This window comes from Lethenteron reissneri, chromosome 3 (assembly GCF_015708825.2).
Source record: "Lethenteron reissneri isolate LAM-NWPU_2019-01 chromosome 3, ASM1570882v1, whole genome shotgun sequence".
Taxonomy (NCBI): domain Eukaryota; kingdom Metazoa; phylum Chordata; class Hyperoartia; order Petromyzontiformes; family Petromyzontidae; genus Lethenteron; species Lethenteron reissneri.
In genome coordinates this window covers 5879640-5898617 of record NC_083781.1, presented here as the reverse complement: position 1 = coordinate 5898617, position 18978 = coordinate 5879640, and the positions used below count along the sequence as shown (strand labels likewise).

General features: G+C 45.8%; 1 protein-coding gene across 1 annotated transcript in view; it reads left to right on the top strand.

Annotated features, from left to right (window-relative positions):
- LOC133347817 (cytoplasmic phosphatidylinositol transfer protein 1-like) overlaps positions 1-18978 on the top strand; it is a 103549-nt gene that overhangs the window by 44388 nt on the left and 40183 nt on the right. Inside the window, exons 4-6 of the mRNA XM_061560459.1 lie at positions 3106-3113; positions 15235-15306; positions 18077-18172. Of these exons, the coding sequence (XP_061416443.1) occupies positions 3106-3113; positions 15235-15306; positions 18077-18172 (176 nt within the window). The remainder of the gene's footprint in view (positions 1-3105; positions 3114-15234; positions 15307-18076; positions 18173-18978) is intronic.

The following is an 18978-nucleotide window of genomic DNA, read 5'->3' as shown; positions in this document are numbered from 1 at the left end:
CCTGCGTTCAAATGAGCGTTCGTTGCAACGGTGCAAACGTGCAGATACGATTCCATTCTCATGGTTAGCGACTTGTCTCTCCATCGGACGCGGTTTCTCCAAATCACATCCCTTGTGACCCACCACGGTACAGACCTCTGTTCAAATACAAATTGAGTTCTTACATGCTGCACGTGGCCGATGCTTGCCAAACACGTCACGTAATGTGGAGATGCCAAATTCAAATGAAGACGGAGAGGTCTTCAATGTGTGTGTGTGTGTGCGGTAGTGTAGCGGTTAGCGCTACGGGGACCCGAATTCGATTCCCACTCACGGCCAAAACCAGTGACGATTATCTGAACCCGTCCTGGGCCTCCTCAAGGTCGACTCAGCCTCAAATGAGTACCTGGTGTGGTGTGTAAACATTGCCACTAGGGGGACAAAAGCGGCCGAGTGTGGTGCTAGCCTTCATAGGTGCTCGCCAACAGCACTTGCCCTAATAGTCTGTTGAGGCTATACGGGGGATATTTGTCATTGTTGCGTGGGCTGTTTCAAATGAATTTGTGCTCTGTGCATCATGTGGAACATGTTTAGCAATCATGAGGCAAGCACAGGATGTAATGACTTAATTTGTATTTGAAAGGAGAATGGGTATGCTCAGAAATACATAAATCTCTTAAGCACGAGTCAGTGGGTCTCTGCGTGAGAATCCACTGCCAGCCATTCCAAATCTCTTATCATTCCACATGTACGGGTGAGCCACGGAGACTGTGAACCCCGAGTGGTTAGTCTCATCAAGCCTTAGCTATGAGCCACTGCTGGCAGACATTCCACGAAGTGGTTCTACATTTATTGACCATGCGAACTTCGATTTCGGCTTGAGCCAACCCTGCATTTGACTTTTAACTCGTAGGCTTTCGGCAGCAAGTTGAGCGCTCGCGGCGAAGACGGCGGGCAATTGCGCTTGAGTCCGTGGTTTGTGTTCAGAATGACGAGATACGGGCTTGGGGACGTGTTCAATAAGTTGAGCTCTTCAAAGACAATAGTATAAAGATTTACTCGTGTTTGGTTTAACCGGTTGAGTTCTCAAAGGTGGCAAGGATGACTTCTCATGCGCAAGAGTGGGACAGCAAAAATCGCAACAGCAAGAAGGAAGAGATAAAGAGAAGAGCAACGAAGGGAATACGAATTAACTTTTCGTCCCGTTTATTACGCCGCTCAAAACATCGACTCGATCTTCTTGGTTCTTTCGGTAAAGTCACGTAGAATGGAAGTAATAAAATAATAAAAATAAAACATCATAAAATAATTCTCACGACGTTTCGGCCACAACGCAAGCAGCCGTCCTCAGGTGAAGAATGAATTTCTTCAAGAAGAATGAATTTCTTCACCTGAGGACGGCTGCTTGCGTTGTGGCCGAAACGTCGTGAGAATTATTTTATGATGTTTTATTTGTATTATTTTATTACTTCCATTCTACGTGACTTTACCGAAAGAACCAAGAAGATGAATCCCTGCAGTCACGAAAGCTTTAAATCGAAATACATCGCCTCGAGTTCACATTTCGCGAGCAACTTTTTGCAAGAATGAATATTCGTTTTCAGCCCGAATTTCATAAATGTCGTGACAAATGCGTTTCGTATTTAACTTTTACCTCAACGTCTATCGAATTACAACGACAACGTTGCTTTGGCGAGTTCTCATGTTACAGCCACCTGAGTGGAAAATATTCCATTAGACCATATCAGCAAATGAAAATATAATTTCCGCATGTGATGGCGGAGGAGATAGAGTGATGAAATCAGCTCGTGTGCAGCTGCTGGATGGATTGTGTGACATCGCTGGATCGCGGGGGATGGTTGTGCATTGCGCAGGCCTTCTATCCAGTAGTGGAATGACCTCGGCTGGCTGATGATGTGTTGGGAGGGGGGGGAGGATGGGTACAGTTTACGAATGTATTTAGTGAAGGGAAAATAAATTACTAACTGTATCAGCATTGATAATCTATTATAGAGGTGTTTTTGGGTTAGATCGCGTAAATATATAAATGTATCGTTAAACCCGCCACCGCCCGACACAGCCAACTAGTAAGGGTTGTCACGTAAACAGAACGTGGCCAATTTGTCACTAGTACAACACTAGTGTATAGTGTAGTAGTGTAGTGTATAGTTGTGTATTGTATAGTGTATTGTATAGTGTAGTGTATAGTCGTGTATTGTATAGTGTAGTGTATAGTGTAGTGTACTAGTACAGCACACCGGTGTGTTGGAGAGCCAAGCCACAACATTTACAATCCGAATACGACGTTTCGCCAGTAATTACAACTAGCTTCATCAGGCGACAGCCAGATTCGTGGAGAAGTCCACCTGTTTCGTTCCTTATATATAGAGGCGTAGATGTGGTGACCGCTCTTCTGCACTCTTGCGCAAAGTGGAGGGGGGATTAGTGAGTCAACGTACATTATGCATGCGCTTTATGCGAGCCCTTTGATCTTAATATATGCGTCAACCTACTTTGGCCACTTGGTGGAAGGGTTAATATTTCGAACGCCAATAATTGTACGGCGCATACAATTATTACGTACGTATGTTGAACTTCTTTCGCACCGTACGTGGCCATCCGTGCTCATCGAGGGTGCGAGCGGGGGGGGGGGGGGATGACAACGAACTGTTTGTACGGTAAGGCAGCTTGTGTAATTTAATTCCAATCTCTTTGCCGTGTTATCGGATCTCTCCCAGGTATCCGCCGATAGGCATCACTCCAATCGTCGTACGCACGCACCGTCTACTCGCTGCTGCGTTCACACACCTCCCCGTGTTATTTTGACATGTTTACCTTCTTTGCTGTTCGTTTGAAGCAACAATAAAATAGCCTCGACACAACAACGTAACGTGTTCATTTATCGAGCGCTATTAAGAGGCTAGAGAGGTTAAACAAATGTAATTATATCGGAGCGGCTGCGGTGTATATAACGCCGTGAATTGATTGCACGTTCATACGCGGCAGCAGCAGCAACAATGATGTTAATAATTGCAATTTCTCTTTGTCTTTTCATGCCGTGTTTGTTCTCGGATGTTCCTCGCGTTCAAACCTGCCGCTGGTGCTGCCTGCTGGTGGAAACAACAGAGTACACGGTAAGTACTCAAGGAGTTCTTGTGCCAAACAGAGCCAAGGGGGTTCGTGAGATGTCACCTGGGAGTGGCAAATGCCACTTGCGTCCACCACGAGTAGCGTCCACCACGGACATAAAACGTCACGTGGGTGCGGTCTGTTTTATATTGACACTCGTGGTATATAGTTTCATATTCCGTACCCATACTCTTTGGTTCTTTCGGTAAAGTCACGTAGTTAGAAATAAAATAAAATTAAACAAATCACGACATTTCGATCGCTACACAAGCGGTCGTAATTTTACCAAAGAATATGGATTCCTGCAGCCACGAAAGCTTCAAATCAAGATATTCCGTACCTGTTATGAATCACATTATTAACACCCACAGCCACCACAACAATATTAACCGCTTCTTGCCTGGTGTGAAGTGGTATCACAGCTGTGCAAAGCAGTCTGGGTATTTCCAAGATGGCAGTGAACAGTGTGTCACACAGAATCAGAATCATATTATTTCTCCTGGAGGAATCCGATGGGCGATAAAGTTATTTTTCACAGATGTCCGGTAGGAGCGGTTAACATCGTTCCAGCAACAAACAGTACAAAAACATGATGGTAGTGCAAAGTACAAGACAGGTAAACAAATCACCCAAACACATACAAATGAAACTAAACCATCCCCATCCTACCAGGCAAAGCCCACTGAGGTATGAACTTATTTTTCAGAAGCGACTTGGCCACAAATAATAGCTCAACAGAGTGGCCCATTATTTGGACATTTCTAGTAGCCAAATACTCTTAGTAATCTCAGTGCATGCTCTGGGAAGGTGGACATTGTTCCATTGCGAAGTTTTTTTTTACGAAGGAAAATTTTAAATAAAATAACTGCAATTTCTGAGTTCAACTGCATGATTTTGTGACACGTCTCTCATGCTCCGGAGACCGTTTTTGCTTAAGAATGTAAAACGAAAAACTGAAGTGAGTTGGTATAAAGTGACGACGATGTGAAAGCTCATAAAATGTGCATATACATGTCATGAAGAATGTCGTGCTTGGGATATTGAAGTGTTACATCACCGATGGGACAAATTCATGTGTGTAATGTAGGAACACCTTGACAAACACTGTAAGATTTATTCACTCCGCTTTAATAATCAGATTTTCTGCAACTAAAAGTGCCAGTTAACAACCCTTGTCATATTTAGTGAGAGTTCCACGCCCGCACGCTTAGTCACAAACCCGTGCTCCCTTGACCGCTGGTTGCCACGTGAACGTTGGACCAACGTGAGCTTAGAAAACCCTCAGGAAATGCTCCAAGGTCAAACACGGCCACGTGCTTATCTCCGAACGGAAAAGGTGTGGGGCAGTGGTAGTGCTAGGCAAGAGTAAAATCCAAGACAAAGTGATGGGCCCAATGAAGCTCCAAGAGGCGCTGGAGTCGTGACAAAAAAATTAGCGTCGCGCCAAATACTGTTCCAGCTGGAAATCGAATCCTACAAATCTAAAAGGGCACATTTTTCTGATGAGAGTATAAATATTTGTTTTACTGTTATCAGTCTATTGACTTGCTTATTTCACCTAACTGTGATGTAAGAAAATTGTGAAATTCATCCAGAATAAAATATTTGTTGCCGTCAGATGTCAAATCCCCAAATAAAGCATATTTCTTCTTATCCCCAAAGCGGGCTAGTGGCACCACTGGTATTGGGCGGTGGTGCAATAAATAAATAAATGCCATGAACACGTCCACACGCTTAGTCAATTTTAAACTCTGACTTCTGCTGGAAGATAGCAAGCGTGATATTTGTCTGTGTCTCAGCGTTAGGTTTATACAGAACATACAGGAAAACGAACATTTTACTGGAAAATACATTTATTTTCCTCTTACATGCTTGATGTAATAGTTGTCCAGTCTAAGCCCTGAGGCTGTTCGGGTATAATTGTGATTTTAAATAAATCACAGCGTTTTAATTTTACTTAGGAATTCAAATACGCGTGCACCCATGTAGACACAATTGGTAGACCCGGGTGTCCGCACAGTGATCGCTCGTCATGCAGAAATCAGAGGTCGCAAACGAGTTTTGATTCCTTACCCGTACCCGTACCCGGCCGCACCAGGGTCGCAAACGGGTACCCGTACCCGGCTACCCACTACCCGGCCGGGTACGGGTAGCCGGGTATCGGGTAGGGTACGGATATCGGGTACCCGATTGCGACCTCTGGGATGAAGCCATGTTGCAGGCGCAGGTGGGTTGATTCTAGGAACTTTAATTGTTAGAAGAGACAAGACGTTGGGAAATGAGTGACAAACAGTTACTCACCAGTGACTCACGGCCTACCCGTATCCGTACCCGGCCGCACCAGGGTCGCAAACGGGTACCCATACCCGTACCCGGCCGGGTACGGGTAGCCAGGTATCGGGTAGGGTATCAGGTAACCGATTGTGACCTCTGGCAGAAATGCAACGTGAAGAAGCTGACTCACAGCAGCAGTGGCATGAACACTGACTACTGGCAACACGGATCACTGTTGTGTTTGTATGGCTGCGTGCGTATTTGAATTCCTGAATAAAATGAAAATGCCGTGATTTTTTTCAAATCACAATTATATCCGAACAGCCTCAGGGATTAAGACTGGGCAACCATAATATCAAGCATTTGAAAGGAAAATAAATACATTTTCCACTTTTACTGTATAAACCTAACGCTGATATCCTGCAAGACGTGGACGAAAATCAACAGACGTCAGACTTTAATTGTTAATACAGGTAGAAACAACAGTTCCACGCTGCCCACCAGGGATTATTTGTCTGTCTATCTGTCGTGCATAGCCCCTCCCAAACATGTACGCTCCCGGATTGGTTGAAGTGCGTCACGTGACCGCGAGTTTTCTGTCGTGCACGAATGTGCTGTCCAACCAAGTTCCTACCTGCCCACTCCGAAGGAACATGTTTATAAATCAAGGTGCACACCGGTGGATCTTTATACTTCAGTGCCATCATCCGCAGATGTTCTTATTCTTAACATTTATCACATTATACAACTACCTGTACTAAATGTTAACATTCTGTGGATCGTGGCATTGGTTCAATAGACAAGCGTTTACCCGCACACAACACCTTTTTTTGTAAATATACCAATTGGTATAAAAATTAACCCGTAAAAACAAAGTTTTTCACTATAAATCCTTTATATGCGTGGTGTCGGTTTCATTTTATTATTCATTTCTGTTTTTCTTGAGTAAGCAAGCAAGCAAGTGAAGTTAATATAAAGGATTTAAAAATCAAAGATCACCTCTTGACATGCCCCGTATATTCCCGAGGGCACTAGCATTGACCCGTTTTACCACTTTCAAGAACCTGGCGGCTTCAATTTAACTGCTCTATAAATAGTCTCCATTGTACAGTGGGGGCAGGGATTTCATGCCATGTGGTTAGTCAACATTTGCGTCATCATGAAACGGGCGGCTACAGTCCTCTCGTCCTCTGGCTTGAGATGGCTGCCACCTATGGGTCAAATGATTGTCTGCCACAATTAAGCAATTGGTAATTAAATATTTTTTTTCCCTAAACAGTGTCAAATTTTGGAAAAAATTTTCAATAAACATAATTGTCAAGCACAACGAGTCTGTGTGCAAAATGTCAGCTCGATTGGATCACGGGAAGTGGGTTAAAAAAACGACCGAAAGATTTGCACGGTCGTAAGCGCGCAAGCAAGCACGCAAGCATGCAAGCAAGCAAGTGAACTTAATATAAAGGATTTAAAAATTGCATTCAAGCATTGGATAGACCCTCATCCTCGCTGGCAGTCTCAAAACAGTGGAATAGAGTCGGAAAGATAAATACAATTTATTAAAATTAAGTGCTGAACGAATTATAAATACGTTTGTGTAGTCTTGGTGACTGTCCTAAGTCGATTGACTCGCTGCAGCTGTTTAGCCTTGCAGCAGCGGCTTTTGGCTGACCGTCGAACAAGGGCGGTCACTGCGTCGCACGCTTTCAGGTGCGCTTCTGCGGCCGTCTGGAATGCTGTTCCGATATGCGGAAGCCACTGGAGCTCTATGCATTTAAAAAATCTAGATTGAAAACTAATTTCTTTCGAACTGCTTTTTTGTGTTTAGTTTGTTGTCCTTTACCCTTACCTTCAATTAGCATGTTTGGCTACGTACGGCATGAAAGAAGTTCAACATACTAACGTCATATAACAGCGGTGGCTCTCTGGATTTGTGTCCCATCATCTCGGTTATTCCGGCTCACCGTTCTGACACCCTGAGCCACCCCGGTCACCTCACACTAATTATTTTAGAAATGTTCCTCCTGTGCCACGCCTATTAATCAATCCCCAATCGGTCAAACTTGCTTTATTTGAAGGTGCCTTTCATAAAACCAAGGCCACTGTGTGTAAATTATTATTAAAACTGTAAAACCATCCAATTATAATCATTATAATCAGGTTAATTGACAACCATACCATCAACATAGTAAAGCACTGGGCCAAATCGTGAACCACTGTCGTCTGCAATGGAGGAGGGATAGCAACACCTACACCAAATCTCTCCTGAAGCCCTGTTGTGGCTAGCAGACCGCGACCTCGGTATTTATCTACAACCTTACAATCTGCGGAAGAAATGTGATTTTTGCCTGTAGAAGCCAGGTTAAACAGGTAAGGCATTTTTTTTATGAAGTAGGGAATTCCGCAGGGTAGGGGCCATGTAAACAAAGGAACAGGCCCCAGATATGTTTGTAGTCACCCCTTGGGGATATTTATCAATTCCTCATCGGTATACTGGATCAATATTGTTACATGTGGATCAAATTTACATGCATACGATACCCGAACATGATCGTTTCTGCTCGTCAATGCTGTCACTAAAAGCCCTGTAGGAAAGCTATTTACATCAATTTGGGAGCCCATTGAGACTACAAGTCTTGCTTAGAAAGGCAAATGCAAAGGCAGATGCTGGAAAAAAATCCCATCAATGGTAAAATAAATAAACCCCTACTTTAAGGATAACAGTTAAACATCTGCATGGATAGTGGCTCTCACTTAAATGCCTTGGTATCTCGGAGTACTTTGCATCACATCTCATCTCGGCCATTCTATTGGCCTGTGGAAAGTCTAGTCAAGGGGACCCCGAGTGGCAGCTGTCCCCACGTGGGTCAAGGTGTACACAAGCACCAGCCTGTGAATTGGTATATTATGCCAGTAGGGCGCCGATTTAGCGTGAGATTTTCACTTGAACGTTTTGAACAGTTATAAACGTAATCGCAAAAATATAAAGTATGCAAGGCCCAAATTGATGCTTGGTTCGAGGCGATGGTCAAAAGCATTTTCAATTCAGATCGACCGAGCGTGAATTAGGCGGCACATTTTAATTGACACAAATTGTAGGTGCCGATTCATAAAGAGCACGGCGCAAACTAACCGAAATTATATAAAGGCAAGGCACGGACACTTTGAAAGAAAACAATTCCATTAACTGCTTTAAAACGCCGCTAATATTTTAAGCGTAATTTTTTTTTTTGGGGCGGGGGGGGGGTTTCGAAATATTATTGCGTCTGATGATGGCACGTGCGCACGGCTCCGTGAGCAGCAGACGCCGGCGTGTGACCTGTGAGCTGTGTCCACGTGGAGGTCGGTGTGACCCTCGATTCGGGCCAGGGAAAAGAAATCACCGCGCACAGTGTGTGCCGACGGCGATGGGAGCCTGGCGATGTGGGGGGTGGGGTGGGGGGTGGGGCCGGGGCCACGTCGTTTGCGCGCAAAAAAAGTGAAAAAGCTCGCTGCGCGCAAAAAAGTGTGCACTTTTTGGTTTCACGTCACATCTGTTTAATGCCGCTTTTGCTACCCCCCCCCTCTACACTCCGCATTTTATTGTTTTTGCTCTGACGTGATCCACCAAAGCGTTTTGCTGTTAAATTATCGAATAACCGTGCAGTGTTGTAAACATTGTAAACAGGCTTCAAAAGCACCCGGCACAAAGTGACGTGAATGAAAGTGGTTTGGTTAAAAAAATAGTCTGCTAGTCCTTTCACTTGTTGATTTATGTTTTTCACATGTAGCAATTTCTTTCCTTAACAGTCGCTGGCTTTATTTGTTTGTATATTTATATATATATAAAACGACTGTCTGCCCAGTGTCTGTGTGTGTATGTCAGGAGCGGATAGTGTAGGGGATTAGCGCACTGCACTACGAACCTGGCGACCCAAGTTCGATTCCCGGTCACGGCCAACACCGGTGACGATTGATCTAAACCGGTCCTGGGCCTCCCCTAGGTCGACTCAAATGAGTACCTGGTGTGGTGTGTCAAACATTGGGGGAGACAAAGGCGGCCGGGCGTGGTGTTGGTCACTCACCCCTTTGTGAGCTGTGCCGGCCTTCATAGGTGCTCACTCACAACACTTGCCCAAATAGTTTGTTAAGGCCATATGAGGGATCTTTGTATTTGTGTGTGTGTATGTATGCCTGCACACATCTGCTCGTACTGAACTGGCCAAATAGGTTCTCAATGGTCAAACATTATCGCATTTGCGCTAAAACCACTGTCAGAAGAATTCAGGACAATACCACTGGAATGGTGGACCTCAGACCTGCAATAAATACAAATTCCAGATATTGGCTGAAAGCAGCCAACTTCAAATGAGCTCAAGTGCAGGGAAGAAGTGGATTGTTACATGAAAGAAGCACGAGAGATGACAACGCATTGGGAAGATCTTCGTACAGCAGTGGTTTGATCATGGCTTCTGATGATGATGGAGATGAATCAACATCAAGGCAGACATTTATTTTTCATTAATTCCTCGGTTTCCATTATATTTCACATGATTTGTTATTGGACGGAATCCTGGTGTCATCCAAATAACTGAGTCCCACGTGGCATATTTGTTTAAAACGTGCCAGAAAAAATGTATAATAGGGCACACATTCAAATCCGATATGGCAACGGCAAGTCAGGGTTGCAAATGAAATGCAAAATTTATTTGATGCAAAAAAATATAACGTGAAGGAAAATATATATTTTTTATCTATGAATGGAATAAATAAAAAACTCGGCATGTTTACAAATATAATTTAAATTTTACCCCCCCTGCACCATTGTTGAACCCTCTGTGGGGGCTCCATGATGCTTCATGCAAAGCGAAGGCAGGAATCTCTGCACGCATTCCTCTGTGAGTGTTGCCATGCTCTCTCTAATGAGGGCACTAACTGTCGCGCACCGCAATCGTGAATGGAGATATTCCTATGCAGCACCGAGACAGAGGCCCACTCTGTGTTCTATTCCGCTGCAGAATTTTTTAGTCTGCAAAAGCCAACGTGTAGAGACGGACAGCAGAAGATGTGCTTTGGAGAAGCTTTTACCCACACAATGTTCAAAAGCGACACACAATGAACTACAAATAAGTATAACCCGTAAAAACAAAGTTTTTCACTCTAAATCCTTTATATGCGTGGCGGCTAGAATCCTCTCGTCCTCTGGCTTGAGATGGCTGCCACCTATGGGTCAGATGATTGTCTGCAGTATTAAACAATTCGTAATTAAATATTTTATTTGTTTTCCCTAAACAGTGTAACATTTTGGGAAAAAAATTTCACGCACATTAATTGTCTCGCACAACGAGTCTGTGTGCAAAATGTCAGCTCGATTGGATCACGGGAAGTGGGTTAAAAAACGACCGAAAGGTTTGCACGGTCGTAAGCGCGCAAGCAAGCAAGCTAGTGAACTTAATATAAAGGATTTAAAAATAGGTTTTACCCTTTCTTTTAATTCTAGATTTGAAGCTTTCGTGACTGCAAGGATTCATATTCTTAGGTTTTTCGGTAAAGTCACTTAGGTAAAAAATACAAATTAAAATTAGTAAATTAAAAATAAAATAAAAATCACGACGTTTTGGAGGCTACACAAGCTTCCGTCTTCAGGTGGAACCGTCACAGCACGATAGCTGTATCAAGTGAGAGTGACGGTTCCACCTGAAGACGGAAGCTTGTGTTGCCTCCGAAACGTCGTGATTTTTATTTTATTTTTTATTTTACTTTTATTAATTTTAATTTTTTACCTACGTGACTTTACCGAAAAACCTAAGAATATTTACCCTTTCTGGCAATAAAACAAGTCACGTAGGTAAAAAATATAATTAAATAAATGAAAACAACTAAATTAAATCACGACGTTTCGGGCGCAACACGTGCGTCCGTCTTCAGGTGGGAAAGCATGGCCTACTGCTGATGCAGACCGTTTAATTTTTTACCTACGTGACTTTACCGAAAAAAAACAAATAGTATGAATCCTTGCAGTCACAAAAGCTTCAAATCTAGAAATAAAACAAGTGTTAAGATAGTCTTTGGGTAAAGTCACGTAGATAGGTTCAAATTAATTTAAAAATATATAAATTTCAACCTATCTACGTGACTTTACCGAAAGACCCAAAGAATATGAATTCCTGCAGTCACGAAAATTTTAAGTCAAGATTTAAGTGTTAAGATGTTAACCACACAAACATGTATGCCTATTTTATTGCCAGAAAGGGTAAAACCTATTCTTAATTCGTTTGATACTGCCAAATATGGTCCCATAGATACAGAATGAAGTTATTACAGAGAATAGATGTCTGTATTGAACAGGGCCCCATTGTTTATATGGAGTGCTCGTGCTTATAACGTCTGACAATCCAGCAGCATTTTGCTTTACAAGACTGACTCTGCCGTTGAGAGCCAGAAGATCAAAACCAGTCCAGGGGTTGCACCCTAAAACAAATGCAACCGCATGTGACTGGTATGGAAAACCGATATGCTGGCATATTAATCATGCACTTTATTGATGATGAGACATTAAACAGAATTAATATTTTTCTTTATATTTTATTGGGTTGCGAGTTTTTTTATTCAATCTTTAATTAATGATTTTTCTATAAAAAAAATAAGTCTTTTTTTTTTTTAGACCGAGGAGATATGTTTCTGGGGGGTAGTGGTGGTAGCAGTGGTTAGCGCAATGCACCATTACACCGGTGATCTCAGTTTGATTCCTGGCCACTGCTGGGGACTGCCATCACCACCCCGCATTGACCAGCGTGGCGAAGTATAGTTTACATCCTCATGACTGACATGGTGTGCGAAGACATTCATCCAGCAGTCGATTGACAGAGGGCTGTAAAGTAGTCCGTTTACGTGGCAACATCTCAACGCTTCTGAAGAGTTTATTTGCGGAGGGTCCTGCTTAAGACGTTTCGCCAATTCTCCATTGAGTATTTCGCACGTGGGATGCCGCGAGAGAGCTCAGAATAAAACCCACGCGCATGAGGTGACAGCACTCAATGATCCACTCACAGACCGACGATCGAATCGGTACACCGCAATCTACGGGCCACATTGCAGGCCTGCACACGGAAGTCACACGCCGATGATCTTCTCATGATCCATCAACCCACCTTCCGGAGCTCTGTATACAGGCGTGTTCCGACGGAATGGCTATCTACTCTAGCCCACACCGCACCCCCCGAAGGTCAGAAGAGGAGCACAAACTACGCTCGCTTTCCACAGCATCACGGCGGCAAATCAGAGCCTTCTAAATCAAGCGGAACCTGACATCCGGCAAAGCACTTCTGGGACCAGGTGAAAGCTCTCGATACTGCGCCCTCCTTTAATGTCGAGTCGGAGTGGAGAGCGGCACGAGACAAAGCCAACGCCCTGGACAAGAGCCTCGTCACCGATCAATCCCATCGCGGGGAAACCTGTTGGGATGGCCCCGCCAAAGAAGACACGGTCTGCTTTGATCCGCATCGGAACGTAGTCGCACCCCCCCACTCCTCCCCTGCATTGCGACTGCGGCTATCGAAACCAAGACGTGGAACACACATCGTCCAACGGCGCCCGACGCGTCGCTCGTTGACCGTCGACTTTTCAGATAATCAATTAACAACGTCGCTCCCGCAGCCCTCAACCGACTCAGCAGCCTCGACATCGACGCAGCTCGCGTTGCTAATCAGCCCGCCACACGAAGCCGGAACGGGCGTGCGCCGCCGCTTGTTATTGGTGTAACGCAGGTCGCCCTTGCAAAACAAGGGATGGTTTATCAATTGTCTCGATGGGTTGTCTTGCATCTCCAGTTTAAGTAGAGGATACGACAACAACACGAACAACAACAACAACAACCACCACCACGCCCAGCTGGTGGTATTGTTGTTTGTAGACGAACTCAAAATGCTAAATCGTAAAAAAAACATTTGTCCTGCTCTGGAGATGGATACAATGTGACAAGCTCTCATGCAGGTGCAAGCCGCTGGCAAAGCCGACTGACATTTTCCCTAATTGATGTTATGGTGCAAACCATCTGTATGAAAATAATGACGGGCTTTTGGAGAATTTCGGTGCGTGTCTAATTGCAACGCGCGAGCACATTGCCGAGAGCGGCTGTCGCGGGAACGTGGCGTAACTCACCTATTGTGGGCCATATGCTTGGTCTGTTTGGGACAGGCGGCCTTGGAAAATGCATTTGCCATCGTCTGTTAAGGAAATTTGTGCTTGCTTTCATTGCCAGCTTAAACCCGCCAGCAACTAATAGAAGCGCCTTACATCACGTCTCGTTTTTAATTGTGGTGCATAAATTGACACTGTTGGTAGGACAGAGGCAGGGAGGGTGGTTGGGGGGGGGGGCATCGGAATATTGGTTCAACCGCCGTGCCAGGTGAACGAGTCAAATTTGTGACCTCTTGATTGCACTGTTGGCTACGTACGGTAAAAAAGATGTTCAACGTACATTCCAATGCCAAGCTGTATAGTTATATATTCCTTTAGCCTAGGTGACCCCCTGATCTTCACAGCTGCCCCTGTGCGGCGCGATGTGCACGCAGCATTGGCCTGCAGGTGGACATCGGTGTTGTCAGTAGGGGGGCGATGTTGCTACGTGATATTCCAATCAAGTCATTTGCCGTAAAATTTAACAAAAATTGCCTCAGCTTACGCGAGGCCTGCTCTTTGTCGAACGGTGGAACACGAGATTTTTGACATCCACTGCTAAAGCAGATGGCGCAAATGTACGGTTAATTCACCCACAGTGTTTACCAGGGCACCCGGGGACTTGATTGGTAAACCTCTGCAGTGAGCGGTAAATACATTACCTCCCCTTGGCCGTGTTCGTGACTTTAATAACCGTGCTGGTTTGCTGGGGACCAACGTATAGGCAGATGTGAGATAGAGTAGAATTATGACAGTAACACCACGCACACATTCTGCACACTGGGTGGGAGTGGTTAATTGATCGGGGCGGATACGCGCACTGGTTGGATACGCAACATTGTGCTGTACGCAGGGCTTGATTTGTCGCTCGATATTTTCCCTGAACGCTGCTGATGCCTGGCTTGGAGTAGGGAGTAGGGATTATCGGCACGAGGCGCTACCACTGGAGTGCAAGGTGCACCTATTTATGATTGTCGTATATTGTTATTGTACTCTATATTCCTAGAATCACATGAACATGTTTATAGGAATTTAGGGTACAATGAGGACAAAATTAGCTGAGCTGGATGGGACATGGCCACAGTAGATTCTGGAACAGCGTTCCGGACGGCTCCAGTTGAAATGAAGCACTGACTTGTGGGTTGTGTGTTGGGGTGAGTGTCAGCCCTTCCTGCTGGGTAAGAACGTGTCCTGCACGTGGCTGTCACGTTTTCCCGTAACCGAAATGGTCAGGATCATTAGGGATGAAAGGGCTGCCCGCGAGGGGGGGGGGGGGGAGGTTGGAAAGGCCTGATGAGAAGAGGCAAGGAAGCGAGCCTGGATATATTACCCACGAAAGCCAATAAACAATCACCTCCCGCTCGAAGGCAGAGGAGCAAGGGAGGAACGCCGAATTGCGTCAAGCGACGGTGGAGGCACTCGCGGCAAGGGAAGGGGAAACGAAAAACGTACGCGCGCGCAGGCACGGGCACGCGCACGCGTCCGACAAAGCCACTTATCCCCAAAGAGGAATTATTATTATTGACCCGAGGATTTGGTCAGTTTCTCACGCAAGGTTTGGATTCAGTTTTGGATAAATCGTCGAGTCTCACCCGGCGGGCTGCGTTGGCGCAATCCCGGCGCACAGGGTGCCGTTCGAGTTGACAAATGGGCCGCGTGCTTTCTCACTTTCCTCGTCTCCCCTCTCCGTTCCTCCAGTGCTCGTTCCTGCCCAAGTTCTCCATCTACATCGAGACCAAGTACGAGGACAACAACGGCTGCAACGACCACGTACGTTAGCGGCAGCGCGTAAAGTGCCGCCCCTTCTGCTGCTGCCGCTGTGGGCACGTTGAGTCGCATCTCCCCGGTGACCTGACCAGCGGTAGTGGCATCGCGAGATAATTTTTTCGCGAGGGTTTTCGAGAGGTCAGGAAGAGGGACACTTTTGCGGTACTGAGCGACATCGCGTCGCTCGTCAACATCGCGTCGTCGCGCGCGCGCACCCTGGCCGACGGTCAAGGACATGGGCGGGGTGGCAGTCGAGGAATAGGGCCGCGTCTGAGAGGGCATCCTCCGCGGAGACAGAGCGATGGGCGTCGGGCTCTCGTACGCGCAGGTGCCAGGTGGATTTGTTACGTTGCAGGATCGTGAGGGACGGCGACGGCTTTGGGGGTGGTGGGTGGGCCTTCACCCAGTAGCGGATTGACAATGGCTGATAATGTATGTACCCATTATATTTTTGTATCTTTCGGTAATTTCACGTAGAAGAGAAATTATAAAATAATAAAAATACTACATTATAAAATTCTCACGACATTTCGGCCACAACACAAGCAGCCGTCCTCAGGTGAAGAACAGAGGTGTCACGAAAGCTTTAAATCGATATGTACCCATTAATAAGGTGTAAAACCCCCAAAAATATTATTTTACCAGGTTAAGGCCCCACTGAACTATGTAGCTCTTTTTCAGAAGCGACCTGGCCAAAAATGATAGCTCAACAAAGTGGCGTTTCATCATGTGGACAATTTATAGCCGCCAAATACTTTAAACGCACGTTGATTCTAAATGTGGAGGGAAAAAACCGGAGCACCCGGAGAAAAATCCACACAACCATGGAAAGAAAACATTCAAACTCCAAACATATACACGTGTAAGGGTCAGGATCGAACCCATACATTCCTATACAACCAGGGAAGGTAGTCAACATCCTGCCACCATGAGGGCCTTTAATGACCTTCATAAACAAAAGAAAGTGAGATGTGTCTCTCTCCTGAAAAGGCGCATTCGTTAACCAGCCACGTGGCACAGTGGCGCATAGCGCTAGACTCATTCGGGGCTCTATCCAGCCTATCGTCCCGCTGCGGCCAAGAACGCGAGTACCCCATTTTTTTTCTGGGGAATCGGCAGCGGTTGTCACACAGAGACCTGTTCTCGCCTGAGGACTGTGGAATGTGAGCCGCTGACTCAGGGCCACTAACTGAGGCGAGGGTCACCGCGTGCTCGTGTCGAGAGAGAGGCACTTTATCTATTTTTTTGTTTGTTTATCAAGGTTATTACATCACGGGGTCCATGAAATACGGCATCCAAACAAAGCAAGCGTTTGGATCATAGTTCACAAAGTGGAATGGCTGTTATTTTTATTTTAAACGGAAGATCGTCACATATACATGTGACGTGTGTTGGGACTCGCTTGCTCAATTCGTTATAAATTGCTGAAATGACAGCTTCAGTGCATGCAACCATATTTGTGCTTTTCCATGATCACGATAAACACATACGACCATGTGCACATTGGCCCACGTCTTGCCAAAGCTCCCAATAATATGTATGATTTCGATATGCATATTAATTATAATATCGTGCCATGGTGTAATGGTCAGCACATTGTACTCGCACTCCAGAGGTCATGCAATTTGATTCGTTCTCCTGGCACGGCAGTTGAACCAATGACCGATGATGCCCCCTGTCTCCGTCCAACCAACGGTGTAAATGTGCCCACTACAATTGGTCAATCGGCAGATCACGGAGTAAAATGTCGGCGCTTTCACCTCCTCCCAAGATGTCTGGTCAGCGTGGAAGAGTAGGCCAATTGACCTTGTCGAGGGGATCTCTGGAGCTGCCTTTAGTGGAGGTCATTCCACCAGCAGTGGCTTGAAAATAACTTTCACGGGCTGAACCTTCACCTGTTTTTTTTCGTACACAAAAGTTGAACGCTGATGAGCGTGCCACGGTAACACGTGCTGACGATCCAGCACTTTGGAAGCTAGGATTGGTGGATCACACGAATGCTGTGAAACTCCCAAACCTGTTTACCACCTAGTAGGCTTTCGCGACCAACATTATCCATGATAGAGGTTTGTGGGTTAGATCGCGTGAATATAAATGCGTCGTTAAACCCGTCACCACCCGACACAGCCACTTACTAAGGTTTGTCACGTAAACAAAACGTGCCAATTTCGTTCCTCGTTCAGAACAGCGCGGTGTGTTGGAGAGTAAACCCACAACATTTACAGTTCGAGTACGACGTTTCGCTGCTAATTACAACCAGCCTCATCAGGCGACAGCCAGATTAGTGGTGAAACGCTCCGGTTTCGATCTTAAACCTGCTTGGCTTGTGAGGTGGCAGTACGGCAAGTGCATCAAATTGTCCCCTCACATCTGTCGTGTTTCCTCCGAGTACTGCGATGCCCAAATTTCATAAAACAAGACCCTCATGAATTACTCTTAAGATTCAGTGGGGCATTGACAGCCCCTGTTAATCCACTGCTGGATGAAGGCCCTCCCTATGGCATGCCAATCCTTGGGATTGTTTCACGATAAACAATGCGCATTGTTATTGTAATGTTACGAATGTGTTTGTCCGGCATCATCTTTTAAGTGCCTTTCAAGAAAACTTGCACCGCACACACGAGACTTACAAAAGGCAAGGTTTGCACGAGACTCGAGGAGCAAACGTTTTATCGCGGCGATTCAACAAAACTTCTGTGTTTAGCAATTACCCCTCGTCCGGAGCGGACAGCAAATGCCGCGGTGTCGATTTCTCTCCCCTTTTTGTCCGTAGGTGTTCGACAGCGAGACAAATAACATGGAGAGAGAAACTTGCAAGGTGGACATTGCGTACGATGAACTTCCGGAGCGCTACTACAAGGAATCTGAGGTGAGGTCTCATTATTCAACAAGATAAAGGTGCAGCCCTGAAATGTCGTATTCACAACACTGCTGGTGGGGGGGGGGGGGGGGGGCGATGGGCCTCCACCATGAACAGAGCTTCGGAGAACACCTCTTAAAGGGTATTTTGCCTACTCTTCCACACTGGACAGGCTTCTTTGTGAAGACTTGCAAGTACCCCTCACTTTAGCCCACCACACGTAACCCGCCGATCGATGAACCGGCGTACAGAGAGGCGGTTGGCGGAGGAGGGGGGGAAGGGATTTACACAACTTGCCTGCTTCAACCGCCGAACCAGGAAGATTGAGTCCAGTTGCTTACCATCAAAGTACGCGAGCAAGGTGCCGTCATTTCTTGACGTGTTAGCCAAACAAACAAAGGAACAAGAAATATATCCTCGCGTTGTATTTTGCCCAGTTCCACGCCCGGGCTATGAACAACGCTGGCAACAAGAGACGATAAAAACAACAACTCTGTGAGAAGCAACAGGAAACCCCGCCGCTAACTTCTGCAAACGCAGCGCTTGCCCGTCTGCAGAGAAGGAGCGAGCGTTTATCGATTGTGACACGACGGATAGGTCTAAGACGAGCTTTCTTTCAGGGATGTGTCCAGCCAGGACGGGCTGCTTTCAGCAATGCCTCGTTGGCCAATGTATACTCTGTCTCGGGAGTTTCTTTTTCCAATTGCGGGTTACGTGGACAGGTGGTTGAACTGAACGTCCGGAACGAGAAGATGGCGTGTGATGCACCTAAGCACTGTGATTGGTACCTCGTGGAAAAAACTGCGTGGATTTCC